The sequence below is a fragment of the Cucurbita pepo genome, chromosome 8 (genome assembly GCF_057944985.1).
Source record: "Cucurbita pepo subsp. pepo isolate OVF chromosome 8, ASM5794498v1, whole genome shotgun sequence".
Lineage (NCBI taxonomy): Eukaryota > Viridiplantae > Streptophyta > Magnoliopsida > Cucurbitales > Cucurbitaceae > Cucurbita > Cucurbita pepo.
In genome coordinates, this window is record NC_141805.1 from 12,266,605 (window position 1) to 12,283,073 (window position 16,469).

The following is a 16,469-nucleotide window of genomic DNA, read 5'->3' on the forward strand; positions in this document are numbered from 1 at the left end:
CAAGTGGTAGAGAAAGAAAGCCCAAAGTGGAGCCCAGATGAAAATTAGGAAGAGGACGATGAACAATGTCTACAAATAATCTTTCCCCCTTGAAACCTTCATTTTCACTCCCTTCTCCCTTTCTCTCTGCTGTTTCTCGAAACACCTCCCAAGTTCCAACCTTCTTCTTCTTCTTCCAGCTATGGCGTTTGCTCGCTGCTTGCTCCCTCTTCCTCTCGAAACTTTGAAGCATCCCACTCCTTCAATTTTCGCTTCTTCTTCTTCTTCTTCTTCCACTCAATGTTCTTTCACTGTCGCGTTTAATTCCGCTTCTCGTCGGCGCGGTGATTTTAATCTCCCAATCTCCACTCTCTGCTGCAAAACGGGCCATCGCGGTACCTTTCTCTATCTATTTATTTTTCGTATTTCATCTGATTTGCCTCTCACTGTCCCACTCTCTACTTTGCTTCATTTTTTTGTAAATTGTATTGTTGCTCTTCGATTGTATGGCGCTTAAGTTTATCGGGTGGTGGTAGATTCTTTTTTTGGTTCTGTTGCGAATGTAGGGTTATATAACGCTTCATTTCTTTGATTAATGTCTTGGTTTGTGATTCATTATTTTTGGAGGACGATTGTTCAGCTACTGACACTTGTGAGCTCATGCTGTGAATTGATGGCTATATTGATCTAATTTGGAATCAATTCTATTCAGGAACTGGATTTTGAAACACATTTTTGGCCTTTAAAACTGTAACGATTGGATCCAGATGCTAAGATTCTTGTTAAGATCAAGTAGTGGATAATTGAACTACCTTAGTGTGTTGTGGTAGGTTTCACTCACTTTCCTATTATCAAGTGCACATTTTAATTAAAAATTTGACTTCAGACTACTTATTCAAGGACTAATTAAAAGTGAGGACCGAAATATAATAAGCGCCATGGCAGAAGAAAAAGAAAACTGTATACTATGGGTTCCCTTTTAGCCTTTTTATCGAAACCCATTTTTCTTTTTGCTTCTTTGCATCAAAGTTCTTTTGTAGTTTTTTTTTTTTTTTTCTTAAAGAGGAATCTTATCTTTGTAACTTTTGTTTCTTAGGGACGTGTGGAATAAGGGATTATTCTGCCTTTTTATGTACTGATTGAATTTTACTCCTTTTGTTGACAATTTTGTTGTACACAACTCTTGAGCAACTTCAAAGCAGATTGGTGGTGAATTCTAGAATGAGATGGTGAACCTTTAACATTGTGTTGAATTTTATATCTCTGGAAAGTTCTTTGTAAGTTCTTCGTAATTTTTTTTTTTTTTTTTTTTTTTTAAAGTGACAATTTCATTGATGATTGAAATTTACAAAAAGGGATGTATAATTCATGGTGTTTACAGAAGAGGGAGGTATAACTATAGGAAGTAAAAATTCACTTTTTTTTTTCTTTTTTTGTCTTGCAAGTGCAAGTGAAGCTTGAAGCTTTTATGAATTTACATAACATAGTTTGAAACTTGTTTGATATCAGTGAAAGCCAAGCCACATGATTCGGAAGCAACAGTAGTTGCCGGCTCCTTCACTGAATTCAAACACCTGCTGCTTCCAATAACTGATCGCAATCCTTTTCTTTCAGAGGGAACGAGACAGGTGACCATTCTTCGGTTTCTAGCGTCATTTTGTTTATTATAATTGGCGTCATTTTGTTTATTATAATTGTTAGAGCGTATTCATTATAAATCAAAGACGTTGATGAGTAGAATTTCATGATTGATCTCTTCTTCTGTGATGAAAAAACTCTCATGTACCCAAGGATTTCAAGTTCTAAGTTGGCTTTGGATCCATATTTTTAACAGGCTATTGCTACTACTGCTGCTTTGGCAAAGAACAATGGAGCTGACATAACAGTAATCTGTATGTTCGTTTCATCTTTCCTTTTTATCTCTAGGATGCAGAACTCTTGAAATCATATCTTCATGGTTTCCACAGTGATTGATGAAAAGCAGAAAGAATCGTTTCCAGAGCACGAGAACCAACTCTCGAGCATTCGTTGGCATTTGTCTGAAGGTTTGTAGGTGTACATCACTCTTTTAAGTCTGGTTCTGTGTTAGGTTCTATGTTTCTCGATTGTTTTTTTTTTTTTTGAAATTACTCATTGGGTCCCATTTGACTTGATTGAAGTCCATTTCTAGCGGGACTTCCCTCTATAGTCTTGTTTTTTCTGAATTCTTTCATTTGGTTCATCAAAAAAAAAAAAAAAAAAAACAGCTCTTTCAGTTAGAACTTCACATTGATGTTGCAATATTCATCAAGTCAAAGGGTCAAGCAGTATTGATAGCCTCTTTAATGTCATCCATTAGGTAATATTATTAGAGATTCAGTGATTAGATTAATTAATCGGAGACATGACACAGGTGGATTCCAAGAGTATAAATTGTTAGAGCGGCTGGGGGATGGGAGCAAGCCAACAGCAATCATTGGGGAGGTAGCTGATGATCTGAACTTAGATTTGGTAGTTCTAAGCATGGAAGCTGTTCATTCTAAGCATGTGGATGCAAACCTTTTGGCTGAGTTCATTCCATGCCCGGTTATGCTCTTACCACTATGATTTCCGTACATTTTGTAACCAATATCCAAGTTTTATGGACTCATATGTGTTCATGTTTTTCTTTAATAATATATTGGGTATACTTGTGATTTATGTATAAATTGCTTTTGGAGTTGATATGGGCCATGTTAATATTATATATATTAAACACTCTGACGCCTGAAATAGCACACAACTCACTCAACCGTTAAGAATACTCATTGTCCCTTAGCTTATCACATCGTGCAATGGTTGAGTTTTTTGCAAGAATTATTAAATTAAATACTCCTCGCATGCTAACATCAATTATAAATTTTGCTCACATTTTATGCTTTTGCTCACATTTTATGCTTGCACTCATAATTATTATAATTTAAATTCGTACCCGTTTCTTGTGTACCTCCCTAGTTAGTATGGTTGGCTAGACCTCCCTAGTTAGTATGGTTGGCTATCTAAAAAATGTGTACCTACCTAGTTAGTATGGTTGGCTATCTAAAAAAATTTTAAATTCGTACACACCTCACTCTGTTGGAGTTTGAGACAATTTGGTAGCCATTTCTTTCCGGACAGAAACTTGATCATACCAAAAAAAAAAAAAAAAAAAAAAAAAAAAAAAAAAAAAAAAAGTTAAAGTTTGTACAATTATGATGAGGTTCAAACAATGTGAAGACCAACGGAGTGATTGAATACACCCCAAAAGAACAAAAAAGAAATGTTTATACAGAACCATGTACAGAACAACCATCATATTGATCAAGATCCTTGGGCACTCTAATGGGACTTCAAATCATTCAAAAGCCCACTGATTCTCCCTACGAATTTCCGCCTCTTCCTCCGGTGTGAAGTCATTCTTGATGTTGAAGGTCTTTCTGACCTCCTCTGGAGTCTTTCCCCTGAACATGTTAGCTACTGTTCGGCATGTCAGGTCTAACAAGCTATTGATGCTCAGATAATTTGCAGCCTGCAGGGTAGGATAAAAGTGAATTTCATAGGGCGCAGAATCCAGAAAAAAATGAATGACGATAATGGTCAAATCCCCTGGCAGCTGAGATTCTTTGCATCAAGAACATAAACGATGGGTGAATGTAGAACTCGATAAATTAAAGCTGTTAACATACAGAACCATGAAAGAAATCATGTCTATCTATGACTTTTACGCATTAACCTAAGCAACAATCATTTGATAATGACGCTTAGATAACACCAGAAAAATAAGACCGCTGAAAATGAAATCAAGACGACAAGGTAACGTTAAAGGCCATGACTATCCTATTAGCACAACTGCACAGGCGTCAATACAGATACGTCAGATAAAGAACGGTAACCAGCGACAAAGAAGATCAACGCAAGTGGTTTGCTCAATTCAAGATTCAGAGTTGATTCTTGAATACAAAATCATACCAAACAGGTAAACCCTAGAAAATCGACGAAGAATCAAAACCGTAGACAATCGAGTCGATGGATCTAAAAGCGGGAGGAAAGAAAAGTTACCAGAAGGAGATCGAAAAGTGTGGCCTGATCAACATCAGCGAAGTCCCGGTCCCAGGCATTGAGATCTTGTTCAGAGAGGGGGGGATCGGCGGAGGAAGCATCGACGTGCTTGCGGCAGTACTCGATAACCTTGGCGAGGATCTTGCTGGTGACATTTGGAAGAGGGATGACGTTATCGGCACAATCGTCCTCTATCATGTGGCGGATGGCCTGTGACTGGAGGGCGGCCACCTCGTCGATTTCAAAAGTGTCGCCATCGGAGCTCTTGAGAACGATCTTCTTGGAAGAGGACATGGTTTTGCTGAGAGAACGAAGATTGATTGATTGATTGATTGTGATTTTTGTGAAGAGGATGAAGAAGAGAAGTTTGAGACTGTGGAGTTCTCGCGCCGCTTTTATAGATTCTTGCCCCGCGGGCAGGGCAGCCTCTGCCCGGCGGTTATCATCCAAATCATTTTTGTGATTAAAAAAATAAAATCACCCGAAATATATATTTAGAAAAAGTACTATTTTTATTTACCCAACCTCTCGTGTTAAAATGCCATTAAAGTAAATTTAAATTGTTCAATAACATCAAATTTTGTTTCAACCAATTTTAAATTATAAAATTATTCTCCGTACTTAATAAAATTTTAAAACTTTTAATTTCATATTTAATTGACTTAGGATAAATACAGAATTTTTAAAATATTTATTAATTAATTTATGAATGTTTAATACTTGAAATAAATTTGTATTCAACTAATTTTATTCTAATTTTGAATATTATCAAAATTATATATATAAATAAAATAAAAATGAGTTTTAGGGTTTTAGAAACTCGAATAATGTAATACTAAATAACATTACGATGCAAGGAGTAGGCTTTCATAATAACATTAAGATGTAAGAACTAGACTTTGAAGCATTTATAAAAGGCCATGACACGGGACCCACAAAGGCCAAAATTTTGGCATATTCCTTCTAATTTAGTCTATTATATTTCATTTCGAGAGGAAAAAGAAACAAACTTTAAAAGAGAAATTCACAACTTCCAAATCACAAGCTAAAATCTACGGCTAAACTAAACACACTCATAGAATAAGAAACTTCAAAACACTATAGAATATTTAAAACAAATCTATAATATACCACCTGGGGAGTACTCTTGTGAGATCCCGAGTCGATTGGAGAGAATACCAAAACATTCTTTACAAAAGTGTGGAAACCTCTTCCAAACAAATGCTTTTTAAAAACTTTGTAGAAAAGCTCGAGAGAAAAAGACCAAAAAGGATAATATCTACTTACAGTGAGCTAGAGAAACATGATGTAATAACATACTAATTACGATGTAAGGAGTAGGTTTGCTTTCAGTTACATGCCACCTATAACTTTTCCCGTATACATTACATAACAACTTTACCTCTTCTATACATTATAAAACAACTTTACCTGTATACATTACATAACTCGATCATTTAATCGAAAATACTTGTGAGACTGTGTGACGGTTGAATGTGTCAAGTGTACTTTAGGATTCCATGTATTGAGAGGGTGGAGGGCTTGTTTTCGTCTTTTCAGGACCTGCACGTTGGCTTTTTATATCAAACACCCGAGAATCCTCCAAAATAATCACTAAGTTTACATATCTAGAGTATTTGCTGCAATGTATGAGAGAATTGTTGTTCGAAAACATTCAAGCACCGAAGTACATACCGTAAACCCCGCGTATCTCGACTTCACGCCATTCTTGTACTAGGGCACAGCAGCAACACAAAAGATGGGAGAGAAAGTCATCAACATAACCTCCCTGCCAATAGCCACACACAGATTTCAGTCCCTGATTTAACAGATAGTATTCCGCAAATAATCTTATTGATTAACGACTTCAGGGTCGAGTTTATTCGGTTAAACACGCATTTACAAACTCATTGGCAGCAATTGCTCAAGAATAATTGCTACCCATCTACATTACCTAATCTCCGATAACGAATCAGAACAAGAGAAACATCTCGTTAATATGCAGGTGAACTGACAGTATATCAGAAGATAAACGAATCAGGCAGACAAGATAGCTACCGTGATGTTCAGCATCTTGCGAAGCTTTCTTCTAACACAGCAAGTATAGCAACAGCACGATAGTATCAATGTATATGCCAACAAATCATTACATGCTTCTCCTGGTGCTGAAGGTTATTTCAAACAGACCATTTCAGGGAATGGCAGAAACAAAAAGTAGTTCTAAATTGTTATGGAAATCCAAAGACGCCAAGCAAACTTACATGTATGCCTATCGGTTGCAACAGTAGCAATCCTTGAAAAAGTCCCACAAGGATAGAAAAAAGTCTTAAGACCTAGAATAGAAAAGAGTAGAGTAAATGAGCCATTGCGATGATAGGAAGAAAACAGAATCCAAGCATCTTCAATCTCATAGTCTTAGTCTATCAAATTCAAATACTGAAAACAATAGTCATCAAGCACGTGAATTTTCGCTGTCAAATTCATCGATTTGGTTATGCATAATACTAATTGACTAGATAATTTATGCCCATGGAATCCAACCCATTCCCTTTAGAACTCCCTCTTCATACAAGACAAACTAATCTCAATGGACTATTAAAATTTAGAAGGGAGGAGGATAACCTACACAGAGAAGGTTTTGCACAACAATCAAGTAAGTCAGTGTGCCATTCACCATACCCATCAGAACCCCTGATTGAGAGCAGACCATGTCCTGATGAAACAGAAGAATTTTTTCTGCAACAAAAGAAATCAATATCAAACTCAATGAACCACGTAGCTTGATAATATATGACATGCATACGTGTACATGAGAGAGAGATTTAGGGCCAAATTTGAACCGGTGTTTGACAATGGTTGTCTATATTCATGATTGTAATTGAAATGCTGGAAATGGAAAATAGCAGACCTTGAGGTTGTCTGAGTATCATTATTTTTATAGTAACTTTCATCAGATGAATGTCCATTGTTGGCATCTACATGCGTATTTTCCACTACTTTATGGGCTCTTTCAGGTGAATGTTTCTCATGACGAGAAGTTGCAGCTACAGATTCAGTGACACTTATCAAACGTTGAATAACCTCACATTCACCCACATTCAGATTAGCTTGTGACCGTTGTAGTTCTAGCTGGAGCTTCTCATTTTCTTTTTGTAGTGCTTTGTTGAAAGGCAAGTTCGGATAAGAACAAGAAAGAGATTTTTTCAACACCATTGCCTCGTCTGTCGAAGGTTCTGGGTTCAGAATTACTTCATGAATTCTTTTGTCGTCGTCATCCAAAGTATATTCGCGCTGATCCTTTTCAATATCCTCTAGTCTCTCCTGATAATTTGAAGTTAATCAAGTTAAGTTATCAATAAGCAAACAATAAGCAAAGACGGTGAAAACAGTCAGTCCTGAGGTTCTACGAGAAAACTTTGATCAATTTAGAGAAAATATGGGGAAGCAGTATGTTGAATTTACTGTTCAAATCCAATTGACAAGCACACAAACATCTATGACGGGTTTTAATTTCCAAAGCACACAAACATCTAGCAATAATTTCCAATTTCACTTTAACTCTTTAATGAAGAAAACAACTTCCATCGAGAGAAAATGAAAGAACAAGAAAGTCAACATGCATGGGCCAAAAGTTGAGGAACTGCATCTTTCAAGATTATACTGTGCAAATAAACAAATATAATAACACTATGAGGTGAAAGAATCAAATACCCTGACTCTGGCATTGTCAACGAGTGTAATCAAAGGAACAAGGCGCAGGTATCTGTCAATTTCATTCTGGGCCTTCCTGAATTGATATACAATGTTCCATCCCATGGCAAGCAGATAGAGATAGCTGCGATCCTGGCAGCTGTTGACCAAAATATACGACTTTCTTAAAGCATCTTCTAGCTGTTCTAGAGGCTCCCGAGTCTCAGGATACCTCTTAAGTTCCGAGATCTTAAGTTGCTCCAGCAGGTTTCCAATCAACTTCAGGTGCTGAGCAAATTGCCTGCAATTCTTTTTGTGCATTCGTGCAGTGCTCGCCGATTTCACTATCATAGAAATCAAACGAACTGCATCAATGCCCGTAAGCTGGGCCACATTGGCTAACTCCCCAAGTGTATCCCACGAAGACATATTTGTCTCTCAAAACTCTCAATCAAACTTGAACTCTCCAACAGTCAAAAAGTCCAAAAACAAAGTATCCGTTTAATCTCTAACTCAATACATGAGAATTTGCCAAACTCGGAATCTCAAAGCACTGCCACCGATTAAAATGATGCTATAAGAGAACGAAGTCGTTCATCAGGCGGTTGACAATACAAAGACCTTCGTCGTCAGCAATGGATCTTCAAAAGAAAACAAACAAAGGAATTGGTACTAAACAACGCCGAATCAAAAGATCAAGAGCAAGATCTTCAACGTCGGCGCCCCAAGCTCACCAGAATGCATGTCGGCTACAGAAAAATAATAATAAATAAACAAATCAGAAAAAACTCCACCAAAGAAAACCAGAAGATAAACTCTTATTTCCTTTGTACTCTCTACTCTTTAGTATATCCTTTTTCCTTCCATCGACTCACTTTTTCAACGAAATAAATTGACCAGAAAAAAAAAGTATATTCAAAAGACAAACAAGCTGCATTTGAATCTGCAAAAAGAACATTCAAATCAAACAAAACATTAAGCATCAATAGATTCTCACACCTCCACCTCTTTTCCTCTCCGCCATTACTACTACTTCACCTTCACAGCAATATCATACACAAAATGATATAATCAAGAGAGTTTTTGTTCGATTACCGGAAAGAGGAGATGAACGGTCACAACGCACAGGTCAAATGTCTGCATAGCTTTGCGGATAATTGTATTGTGTTTCTTCTCATTCCATTTCGTCTTCCATGGAAATTCGGAAATCTCTCTCTCTCTCTCTCTGAGAGTTCGGTCCTCTTTTTCAGTTTCGGTGTGGTTTGTCTGAGGAGAGAGAAAGAATGAAAGCGAGAGAGAGGTCTGGTTGCAGCAGAGTGACAACTCTCACGCCATTACAGACAAAGGAAGAAGAAAGGGCAGTTCAGTGGCGTCCATATGAATGAGAATTTACGATGTTACCCTCGACTGGTTCACGGACCGCGAAAAAAAAAAATTATATGATAAATGAGTAAATTAATTTTATTTATTTACAGGCTGGAAGTGGACCTCTTATTAGTAGTTACCTAATGAACGGTATGGCCATGTAGCCATAGTGTTAATTGGCCATGGCACGGACCCTCTACTCGTTCATATGCAATCAAAAGTCGTCACCTACCTAAGTCTAAGAACAAAAAAGTAATTCACTCCGACCCATAAATGCCAAAAATAGACGAATCACCCTTGGTATACACACCGAGTCAATGAGCTTATTAAATTAAAAAAATTAGTATTAATTTTTTTAATTTAATGTTAAATGATGTATTAAATAAATAAAATCATTAAATAACAAATTAAAATTTTATATAAATAAATAATTTCACGAAAATAAATGATAAAAAGTTTTTTTTTTTTTTTTTTTTTTGTTTGAGTAATATATTTTTAAAACTGGAAAGAAATATTGACGTGGAATATTCAAGTCCATTTCCATAAGCATGATGGTGATGACGAGGCAACCATTAAATCTGCCACGTATTAATTTTAATTCCACTCCTTGCCCTTAGATGCGTTTTACTTTTTTCATTTTTACTTTTGGTTGTCGGTTTTAACCGTCGGTGAGGTTAAATCTCCATTTTTAACTGTTGCTTGCTTAAATTTAAATTATAAACTAATAATTATATTAATTTAAATTATCTGTTGTGTAACTTATACATGTGCAAATCTATTATCAATAAATAAATAAATATTATTATTTTTTTAATTTATTGATATTTTGTAAAAAAAGAAAGGAGATAAGACTAAATTCAATGATGAAAAGAATTAATAATAAGAAGAAAAGTAAGCTTTAAAATCAAGTAATTGGTAGCTTTAATATAGGATGGGGTTTTTTTGCCCTTTTTGTTGGATAGTTGGGGTGTTTGGTGGTGGGAATTACGGAGAGCCAAAAGGTTGCCGTAATTCTCGGATAGGGATAGGATGTGTTTGGATACGTTTCATGTGGATTTCGATTTCATTCCACTCTTAGAATCTATTTTAAGAATTTCAACTCTAATTATTTATATTTTAAAAAACCAAATATTATTTTTTATTATTGATGATTTAATTTTCCATATATATATATAATATATATAAACACAAATAATCACGTAATTATTAATATTAATATAAGATTATTTTAACTAAAACCTGCTTAACCGATTAATTAATATATTTAAATGATATAATTTAAATTATAGTAATTGTGAATACTTCGTGTAAGAGGTAAGCATGCTAAAAATTTGTGATCAATATTTTTGTTTTTGTAAGTATAAATTATAATTGAAGGCAATTTGCTCGATACGTGAAGTTCTATTAAAAATCTTCTAGAGCTGTGATATCCCACATTGGTTGGGGAGGAGAAAAAACCATGATTTATAAGGATGTGAAAACCTTCGGCACACGTGTTTTAAAGCCTTGAGGGGAAACCGAAAGGGAAAGCCCAAAGAGGACAATATCTGGTGGATCTGGGTCATTACAAGAACAATTCAAGATCTTGAAGCTTAAGGGGATGAATATGAATATCTGGGTAATTACAAGAACAATTCAAGATCTCGAAGCTTAAGGGGATGAATATGAATATCCATTATTATTTAAACTACGAAATATTATCAGGGATTTCAAGTTTGATTGAGAGTTTTGAGAGACAAATATTTCTTCTTGGGAAACGCTTGAGGAGTTAGCCAATGGAGTCTAGTTTACAGGCATTGATGCGGTTGATTTAATTTTCATGATAGTGAAATTGGAAAGCACGGCACGAACGAACAAAAAAAAATTGCTCGCAATTTGCTCAATACTTGAAGAAGCTAATTGTCAACCTGCTAGAGAAGCTTAAAATCTTCAAACTTAAGAGGTATCTTGAGATTCGAGAGCCTCTGGAGCAGTTTGAGGATGTTTTGAGAGAATCCTATATTTTGGTCACAAGCTGCCAGGATCGTAGATGCCGATTTATATGACAGTGAAGAAATCGATGAGCATTACGATCTTGACAGCTTTGGACCAAAATATAAGATTCTCTCAAAACATCTTCAAACTGCTATAGAGGTTCTCTAGTCTCGAGATGCCTCTTAAGTTCGAAGATTTTAAGCTTCTTTAGCAGGTTGCCAATCAGCTTTAGATGCAAGGCAAACTGCTGCAATTTTCTTTGTTCGTTTGTGGAAATTAGAGACATGCAACAAAAATATCGATCAACGAGTATTTCTTCTTAATCCATTTCAATTACACTTAAATCTAATAATTACGAAGGTTTAAGCTCTAATGACTTTGTTTTGGGCTTCCAAAAAATAAAATAAAAGCCCAAAAGGTCTTCTCATTACTTTGCTTTTGGGAGCCCAGAGGCCGAAAAAGCCTCATACCAATGAATATAGTATTCATTGGTTATAAACTCACGATCATTTTCTAAATTAGTCGATGTGGGACTTTCATCATCCAACAAGTACAGGTCAATATTAATAAAAGAGTTGGACTGGACAATCGGCTTCTTTTTCTTTTGGAGTTCTTTGTTTGATATTTGAGGATTTACCAATCTATTGGCACAACTAAGTTTAGGACATGACTCTGATACCATGTTAGACGAACACGACTCTGATACCATGTTAGACGAACACGACTCTCGACAATGGTATGATATTATCCACTTTGAACATAAGCTCTCATGGCTTTGCTTTGGACTTCCCCAAAATGCCTCATACGGATTTAGTATTTCTCATTTATAAACCCATGATCATTCCCTAAATTAGCAGATGTGAGACTTTCATCCTCCAACACCTCCCCTCGAACAAAGTGTACCTTCTCTTAATCGAGGCCCGACTCCTTTGGAGTCTTAGTCATTTTTTACTGCCTTCCGTGGTTGCACATGCCCACCTTAATAATCTTTTTACTGAATTAAGCTTGTTATTTAAGTTCTTCATTTTTTTTAGCAGTTGTTTGGGAATTCTTTGAAAATTTGATGAATATATGTTTGGATAATTTTGACGATCGCCGTCGGTGGTGGTTGAAACTGGTTGTGGCCGCCGTCGTAGTTCACATCAAACATCGGTGGCACGCCCACCATTCCCGAACAATTGAGTGGGAACAGCCGGTACCAGGTGACCACTGACTAATTTCTATTAAAATAATATAAATAAAGAAATAGAAAAAGTAATCACGTGACACATGATCCTAAGGGCGTGGCAGCACGTGAATGGAGAAGCACACGTGCAAATGAATAGTATTTTAGTCGGCCCCACACGTGTTAGATGGACTTGACTTTTTTCAACGCTATATTATTCAAATGTCCCAAATAAGATCTGCTGACGTGGATTTAATATTTTTTTCACAGTACAATGCAGAATCCAATGCTCATTTTTTGTTTTTTGTTTTTTTTTTTTTTTAATTTTTTAATTTTTGTACCATTAATTTTATTTAAACAATTAAAATATTGTTAACATATAGTAAATAATTTATTTTAAAAAATAAATCTTTTATTAAAATAGTTCTAAAGCGAGACCTTAATTATTTATTACGATAGAAAACTTAATTAAAGTAATTATTTTTTAGAAAAGAAAATAACGATAAATACAATAATGCAAATTATTGGGAGTTATTTGACTGTTTATATAACAGAACCAGCACTTCATTTATTGTTTTTTAATTGAATTTACAACTTTTGGTTGACTTGTAAACCTAACATACTGAACCATTGAATTTGCTTTTTGGAATCCTATGCAAACTAATAATAATAATAATAACAATAAAGTGGATGAATTTTAATATTTATATCTAACATACAATAATTTAAATAAATGTATTAAATTTTAGTATAATAATTTATTTTTCATGTTATTTGAGTGAAACTTATTTGGACGATAATGCCCCTGAACTTAGCCTGAAAGAAAGCTCCAACTCACGAGTGATTCATGTGACTTGAATGGGTTTATTTGTACTTTACTAAAGAATTAATATCTCACATGAAATTTCACAACTCAGAAGCTCCCTTTTGTCGTTTTTTACATTGACAATTTTACCCTTGGATATATTTGTTTCCGTCCTCCCACTTAAGGGTAGTTCTGTCTAGTTAATTAAAATGTTCGAGAAATTTGAGCATTTAAGTTAATGAATGGATGAAATAAAATAAAATAAAATAACGGTTTATTACCTAAATTGAGGAAGGCAATGAAATAAAAAAAAGCATTGAATGAGGGAAAACTTTAGGTTAAATGTTAATTTCCCTCCAAAATGAATAAAGTATATTTTGGTTTTCCCTCCCATAAATTAATTTTTTAAAATGATTAAAATAAAAATTATTCCCACCAAAATAAATAAATAAATAAATAAAAAATTACACACTTTCTATATCTGAGTAAGAGGAACGCGATCATCGCCATTTCCCGTGGCCCGCATGGACCCACTCTTCCACTTCGCATGTGTCACAACCAATAATAATTCAACACGTGTCCATCTCATTACCTGCAGTTTTTTGTTCGCTTCTAAAACTGTGGCTTCGCAAATTTTTTTTTGGCGGGCACTTTCGTGAAATTCAAATAAAGATCAAACCCTAGCCTCTCTTTCGCTTCTCGTCCTTGTTTTCCCTCCCTTCTTGTTCTTGTTCTTCTTCTTCTCTCTCTCTCTCTCTATTTCTCTCTCGTTATTGCGAATTTCGAGGGGTTTATCCTAAATTCTTTCTATTCACAGGTTAGTTTCGATTTCGTTTATTCCCATTTCTCTGATTTGTTTTTTTTGTTTCGTTTCGATTCTTGCTGCGTTTCTTGAATGTTTTTGATTCGGTATAGATTTGTAGTTTGAGGGGTTTGGGTTTTATTTTCAGTCTCTTTTCGAGGTGGTTTTTTTTATTTTTTATTTTTTCCGCTGTTCTTGGCGTTTGTGATGAATTTCATATGCAGTTTGAATGTTCAAGAACTCATTGAAACTGTTTGAATTTTGTGTGGCAGGTTATGTTGATGGGTTGGTTTTAATTATTCATGTTGCGGGTTCATAAGAGTGGTAGAAAAGGCGTTTGGGTTTGCTGTGAATGGGGAAAGTAAAGGAAGGAATGGGGGAGGCGTTTTTGAACGAAAGGGAGTCGAAGAAATTAAAGAGGAGAAGGCGGACGAAGGGCTCTTCTGGGAAGTATTTGAAGCCTGGTGCTCTGGCGAAGCTGCGGTGCAGCAAGGGCTCGGTTGGTAAATCTTGTACTTATCTTGGAAGGAAGAGGGTGGCTGTGTTGGATGCTGGGAAGACTAAGAGGAATAATGCGGGGCTTGAGGACAAGGTTTCTGATAGAAGTCCTTTGATGTTGTCGCCTGTCAAGTTGGTGATGCATATAAATCATATTAGTACCCCAAGAACTCCTCGGGTTGAAAGCTGCGAATCAGAGTCGCGACTGGAATCTCTGCCTATGGATCTATTGGTATTGTTAATATTCATCTAATTCTTTTCTGATTCCTAGAACATGACGTGTTCATCTCAAAATTACATCAAATGCATAAAACCCAACTTATTCCGTTTTCTTTACAGATTGTATGATCTTCTTTTGCTTGCATTGTTTTTAAGCTATGATCTGTGACTAGAAATATTTGTTCCTCTAATGGATCATGGGTTTTTAGTGTCAAAACCAATGTTTTATGATTCATTTCACTTTGTGAAGATAATGTAATGACCAACTTTTAGTAAAAAGGCCAAAGCCTTTCTAGCTGTTACTTTCTAAATTATCAACTTAGAAAACCCAAGTTCTTTTGATCTTGAAGAACATGTTTGATCACGCATATAGATTTGAGTAATCATGTTGATCTGATCTGGATATGCGCTCAGATTTTGAATTGTTGATGGGTATTAATTTTATGATCTTGTGTCTTAAATTTGTAACTTGAAGGTGAAAGTACTTTGCCATTTGCACCACGACCAACTGAGGGCTGTATTCCATGTCTCTCAACGGATCAGAAAGGCTGTAAGTCTTTGTTTCTGTCTGCCTGAAACGCATCACATTTGTTTGAGATTGATGATCATGACCCTCTATTGAACAGGTTTTGATGGCGAGGCAGTTCCACTTTAATTACACAACCCCAGATCGATCCAGGCAGGAGATGTTGAGAACAACCACCCCTCGACCCACTGAACACTGGCCCTTTGTAAGGTTGGTATTCATTGTTCATGTTTATTTGAACTGGTGAAGGCATATTCTGTTGCTGAACTAGAAATAAATTTTATATTGGACAGCAAGGGAGATGGCAAAGGCTTTTCATTGCCAAGCCCCCACACTCCGAAAGCACCAAGACACGGTCCTCGACCGCCATCTCGTCTGAAAGTTTCAGAGATGAGACAGGTTGCTGCTGTTCTGTTTCAAGAATCAGGTTTTCCTTCAAGATGCATGGTTCCCTCTGTTATACCTAAGCCACTCTGCAAATCCCTGGCTTCGAACCGGGTTCTGTTCTACGAGGAGGAGTTGTGCCAAGCTGTTGCTCAAAATAAACTTCGTTGATTGATGTAGTTGGCAATTTCTCGTTGTCTGTTGTTTTTGTGTATATAGGATTTGTGTTGTTGCCTGTAGCAGGTTGGTTTTTGTTGAGCCAATATAGGAATTCTACAAATTTTGTAGCTGCGTTTGATGCAGATTAGGGGTATCATGGAAGTTCTTGTTCTGTTGGAATGAGGGTTTTAATGATTGATTCAGACTGTAGCTGTGGGAATAATCTATTCCAAACTGGTTACTTGTATAGTTCTATATATATCTTCTAAAGAGTGCTTTTCTGCTACTTCTCCTTCTATGGTTTATGCAACTATTATGTCCTCCAATTGCTTCAAATGAATGGAGTCTCTGCTCATATTTGATATCCAAAGCACATGATATCATAATACCCTTATAATACCCGAGTCTATCGTTAGCTGTTATTGTTCCATTATTCAATTGATGTGAGATGTAGCTTTCTTGCTGGCACACCGTTCAGCGTCTTAACTCTAATGTCATTTGTAACAGTGACTCTAATATCATTTGTAACAGTCCAATATCACATCTAGCAGATATTGTTTGCTTCGGTTCATTATATATTATCATCAGCAGATGTGTTTTAAAATCGTGAGACTGATGGTAATATGTAACAGGTCAAAGTCGACAATATCAGTAGAATGCGACTTCACTCTGTGAAATGTGAGACTGTATCAGTAGAATGCGACTTCACTCTGTGAAATGTGAGACTGATACTGTTTACTGGCTACTTTTCAGGTTGTTGTATGCTTGGTTTGTATGCTTGGTGAGCTCTATCGGAGCAAATATAGATTAAGACTAGAGATGTCTGGTAAATAGAGTAGAGATGAAA

The 16,469-nt window shown here is 35.8% G+C and overlaps 4 protein-coding genes across 4 annotated transcripts; 2 read left to right on the top strand and 2 right to left on the bottom strand.

The window, feature by feature from the left end:
* Positions 1 to 86: 86 nt before the first annotated feature.
* LOC111800196 (cell wall integrity/stress response component) lies at positions 87 to 2,684 on the top strand. The gene is made up of 5 exons (XM_087126009.1): positions 87 to 374; positions 1,489 to 1,607; positions 1,814 to 1,871; positions 1,947 to 2,024; positions 2,372 to 2,684. Exons 1-5 carry the CDS (start codon positions 182 to 184, stop codon positions 2,563 to 2,565), a joined length of 642 nt encoding a protein of 213 aa, XP_086982135.1. The 5' UTR covers positions 87 to 181; the 3' UTR covers positions 2,566 to 2,684.
* A 475-nt stretch (positions 2,685 to 3,159) lies between these two features.
* LOC111800429 (SKP1-like protein 1A) lies at positions 3,160 to 4,437 on the bottom strand. Its single transcript, XM_023684115.2, has 2 exons — positions 4,036 to 4,437; positions 3,160 to 3,505 (listed from the first exon to the last, which is right to left on the bottom strand). Exons 1-2 carry the CDS (start codon positions 4,327 to 4,329, stop codon positions 3,332 to 3,334), a joined length of 468 nt encoding a protein of 155 aa, XP_023539883.2. The 5' UTR covers positions 4,330 to 4,437; the 3' UTR covers positions 3,160 to 3,331.
* Positions 4,438 to 5,329: 892 nt separating this feature from the next.
* LOC111800428 (protein MID1-COMPLEMENTING ACTIVITY 1) lies at positions 5,330 to 9,077 on the bottom strand. Its single transcript, XM_023684114.2, has 8 exons — positions 8,821 to 9,077; positions 7,747 to 8,474; positions 6,944 to 7,356; positions 6,662 to 6,771; positions 6,297 to 6,368; positions 6,094 to 6,200; positions 5,731 to 5,824; positions 5,330 to 5,598 (listed from the first exon to the last, which is right to left on the bottom strand). Exons 2-8 carry the CDS (start codon positions 8,152 to 8,154, stop codon positions 5,546 to 5,548), a joined length of 1,257 nt encoding a protein of 418 aa, XP_023539882.2. The 5' UTR covers positions 8,155 to 8,474; positions 8,821 to 9,077; the 3' UTR covers positions 5,330 to 5,545.
* Positions 9,078 to 13,682: 4,605 nt separating this feature from the next.
* On the top strand, positions 13,683 to 15,908 carry FBS4 (F-box family protein). Its single transcript, XM_023683113.2, has 5 exons — positions 13,683 to 13,851; positions 14,109 to 14,566; positions 15,029 to 15,103; positions 15,180 to 15,289; positions 15,373 to 15,908. The coding sequence occupies exons 2-5, from the start codon at positions 14,189 to 14,191 to the stop codon at positions 15,632 to 15,634; spliced, it is 825 nt and encodes a 274-aa protein (XP_023538881.2). The 5' UTR covers positions 13,683 to 13,851; positions 14,109 to 14,188; the 3' UTR covers positions 15,635 to 15,908.
* Positions 15,909 to 16,469: the final 561 nt, after the last annotated feature.

Bases quoted from the DNA above. Each gene is read 5' to 3' on its own strand.
- LOC111800196 (XM_087126009.1), top strand. From the start codon at position 182: ATGGCGTTTGCTCGCTGCTTGCTCCCTCTTCCTCTCGAAACTTTGAAG. The intron at 375-1,488 runs GTACCTTTCTCT...GTTTGATATCAG, and splicing joins CTGCAAAACGGGCCATCGCG to TGAAAGCCAAGCCACATGAT. The intron at 1,872-1,946 runs GTATGTTCGTTT...TGGTTTCCACAG, and splicing joins AGCTGACATAACAGTAATCT to TGATTGATGAAAAGCAGAAA.
- LOC111800429 (XM_023684115.2), bottom strand. From the start codon at position 4,329: ATGTCCTCTTCCAAGAAGATCGTTCTCAAGAGCTCCGATGGCGACACT. The intron at 3,506-4,035 runs GTAACTTTTCTT...CCTACCCTGCAG, and splicing joins CACTTTTCGATCTCCTTCTG to GCTGCAAATTATCTGAGCAT.
- LOC111800428 (XM_023684114.2), bottom strand. From the start codon at position 8,154: ATGTCTTCGTGGGATACACTTGGGGAGTTAGCCAATGTGGCCCAGCTT. The intron at 7,357-7,746 runs GTATTTGATTCT...TCAAATTATCAG, and splicing joins TTGACAATGCCAGAGTCAGG to GAGAGACTAGAGGATATTGA. The intron at 5,825-6,093 runs GTAGCTATCTTG...GGCTATTGGCAG, and splicing joins GCAAGATGCTGAACATCACG to GGAGGTTATGTTGATGACTT.
- FBS4 (XM_023683113.2), top strand. From the start codon at position 14,189: ATGGGGAAAGTAAAGGAAGGAATGGGGGAGGCGTTTTTGAACGAAAGG. The intron at 14,567-15,028 runs GTATTGTTAATA...TGTAACTTGAAG, and splicing joins CTCTGCCTATGGATCTATTG to GTGAAAGTACTTTGCCATTT. The intron at 15,290-15,372 runs GTTGGTATTCAT...TATATTGGACAG, and splicing joins GAACACTGGCCCTTTGTAAG to CAAGGGAGATGGCAAAGGCT.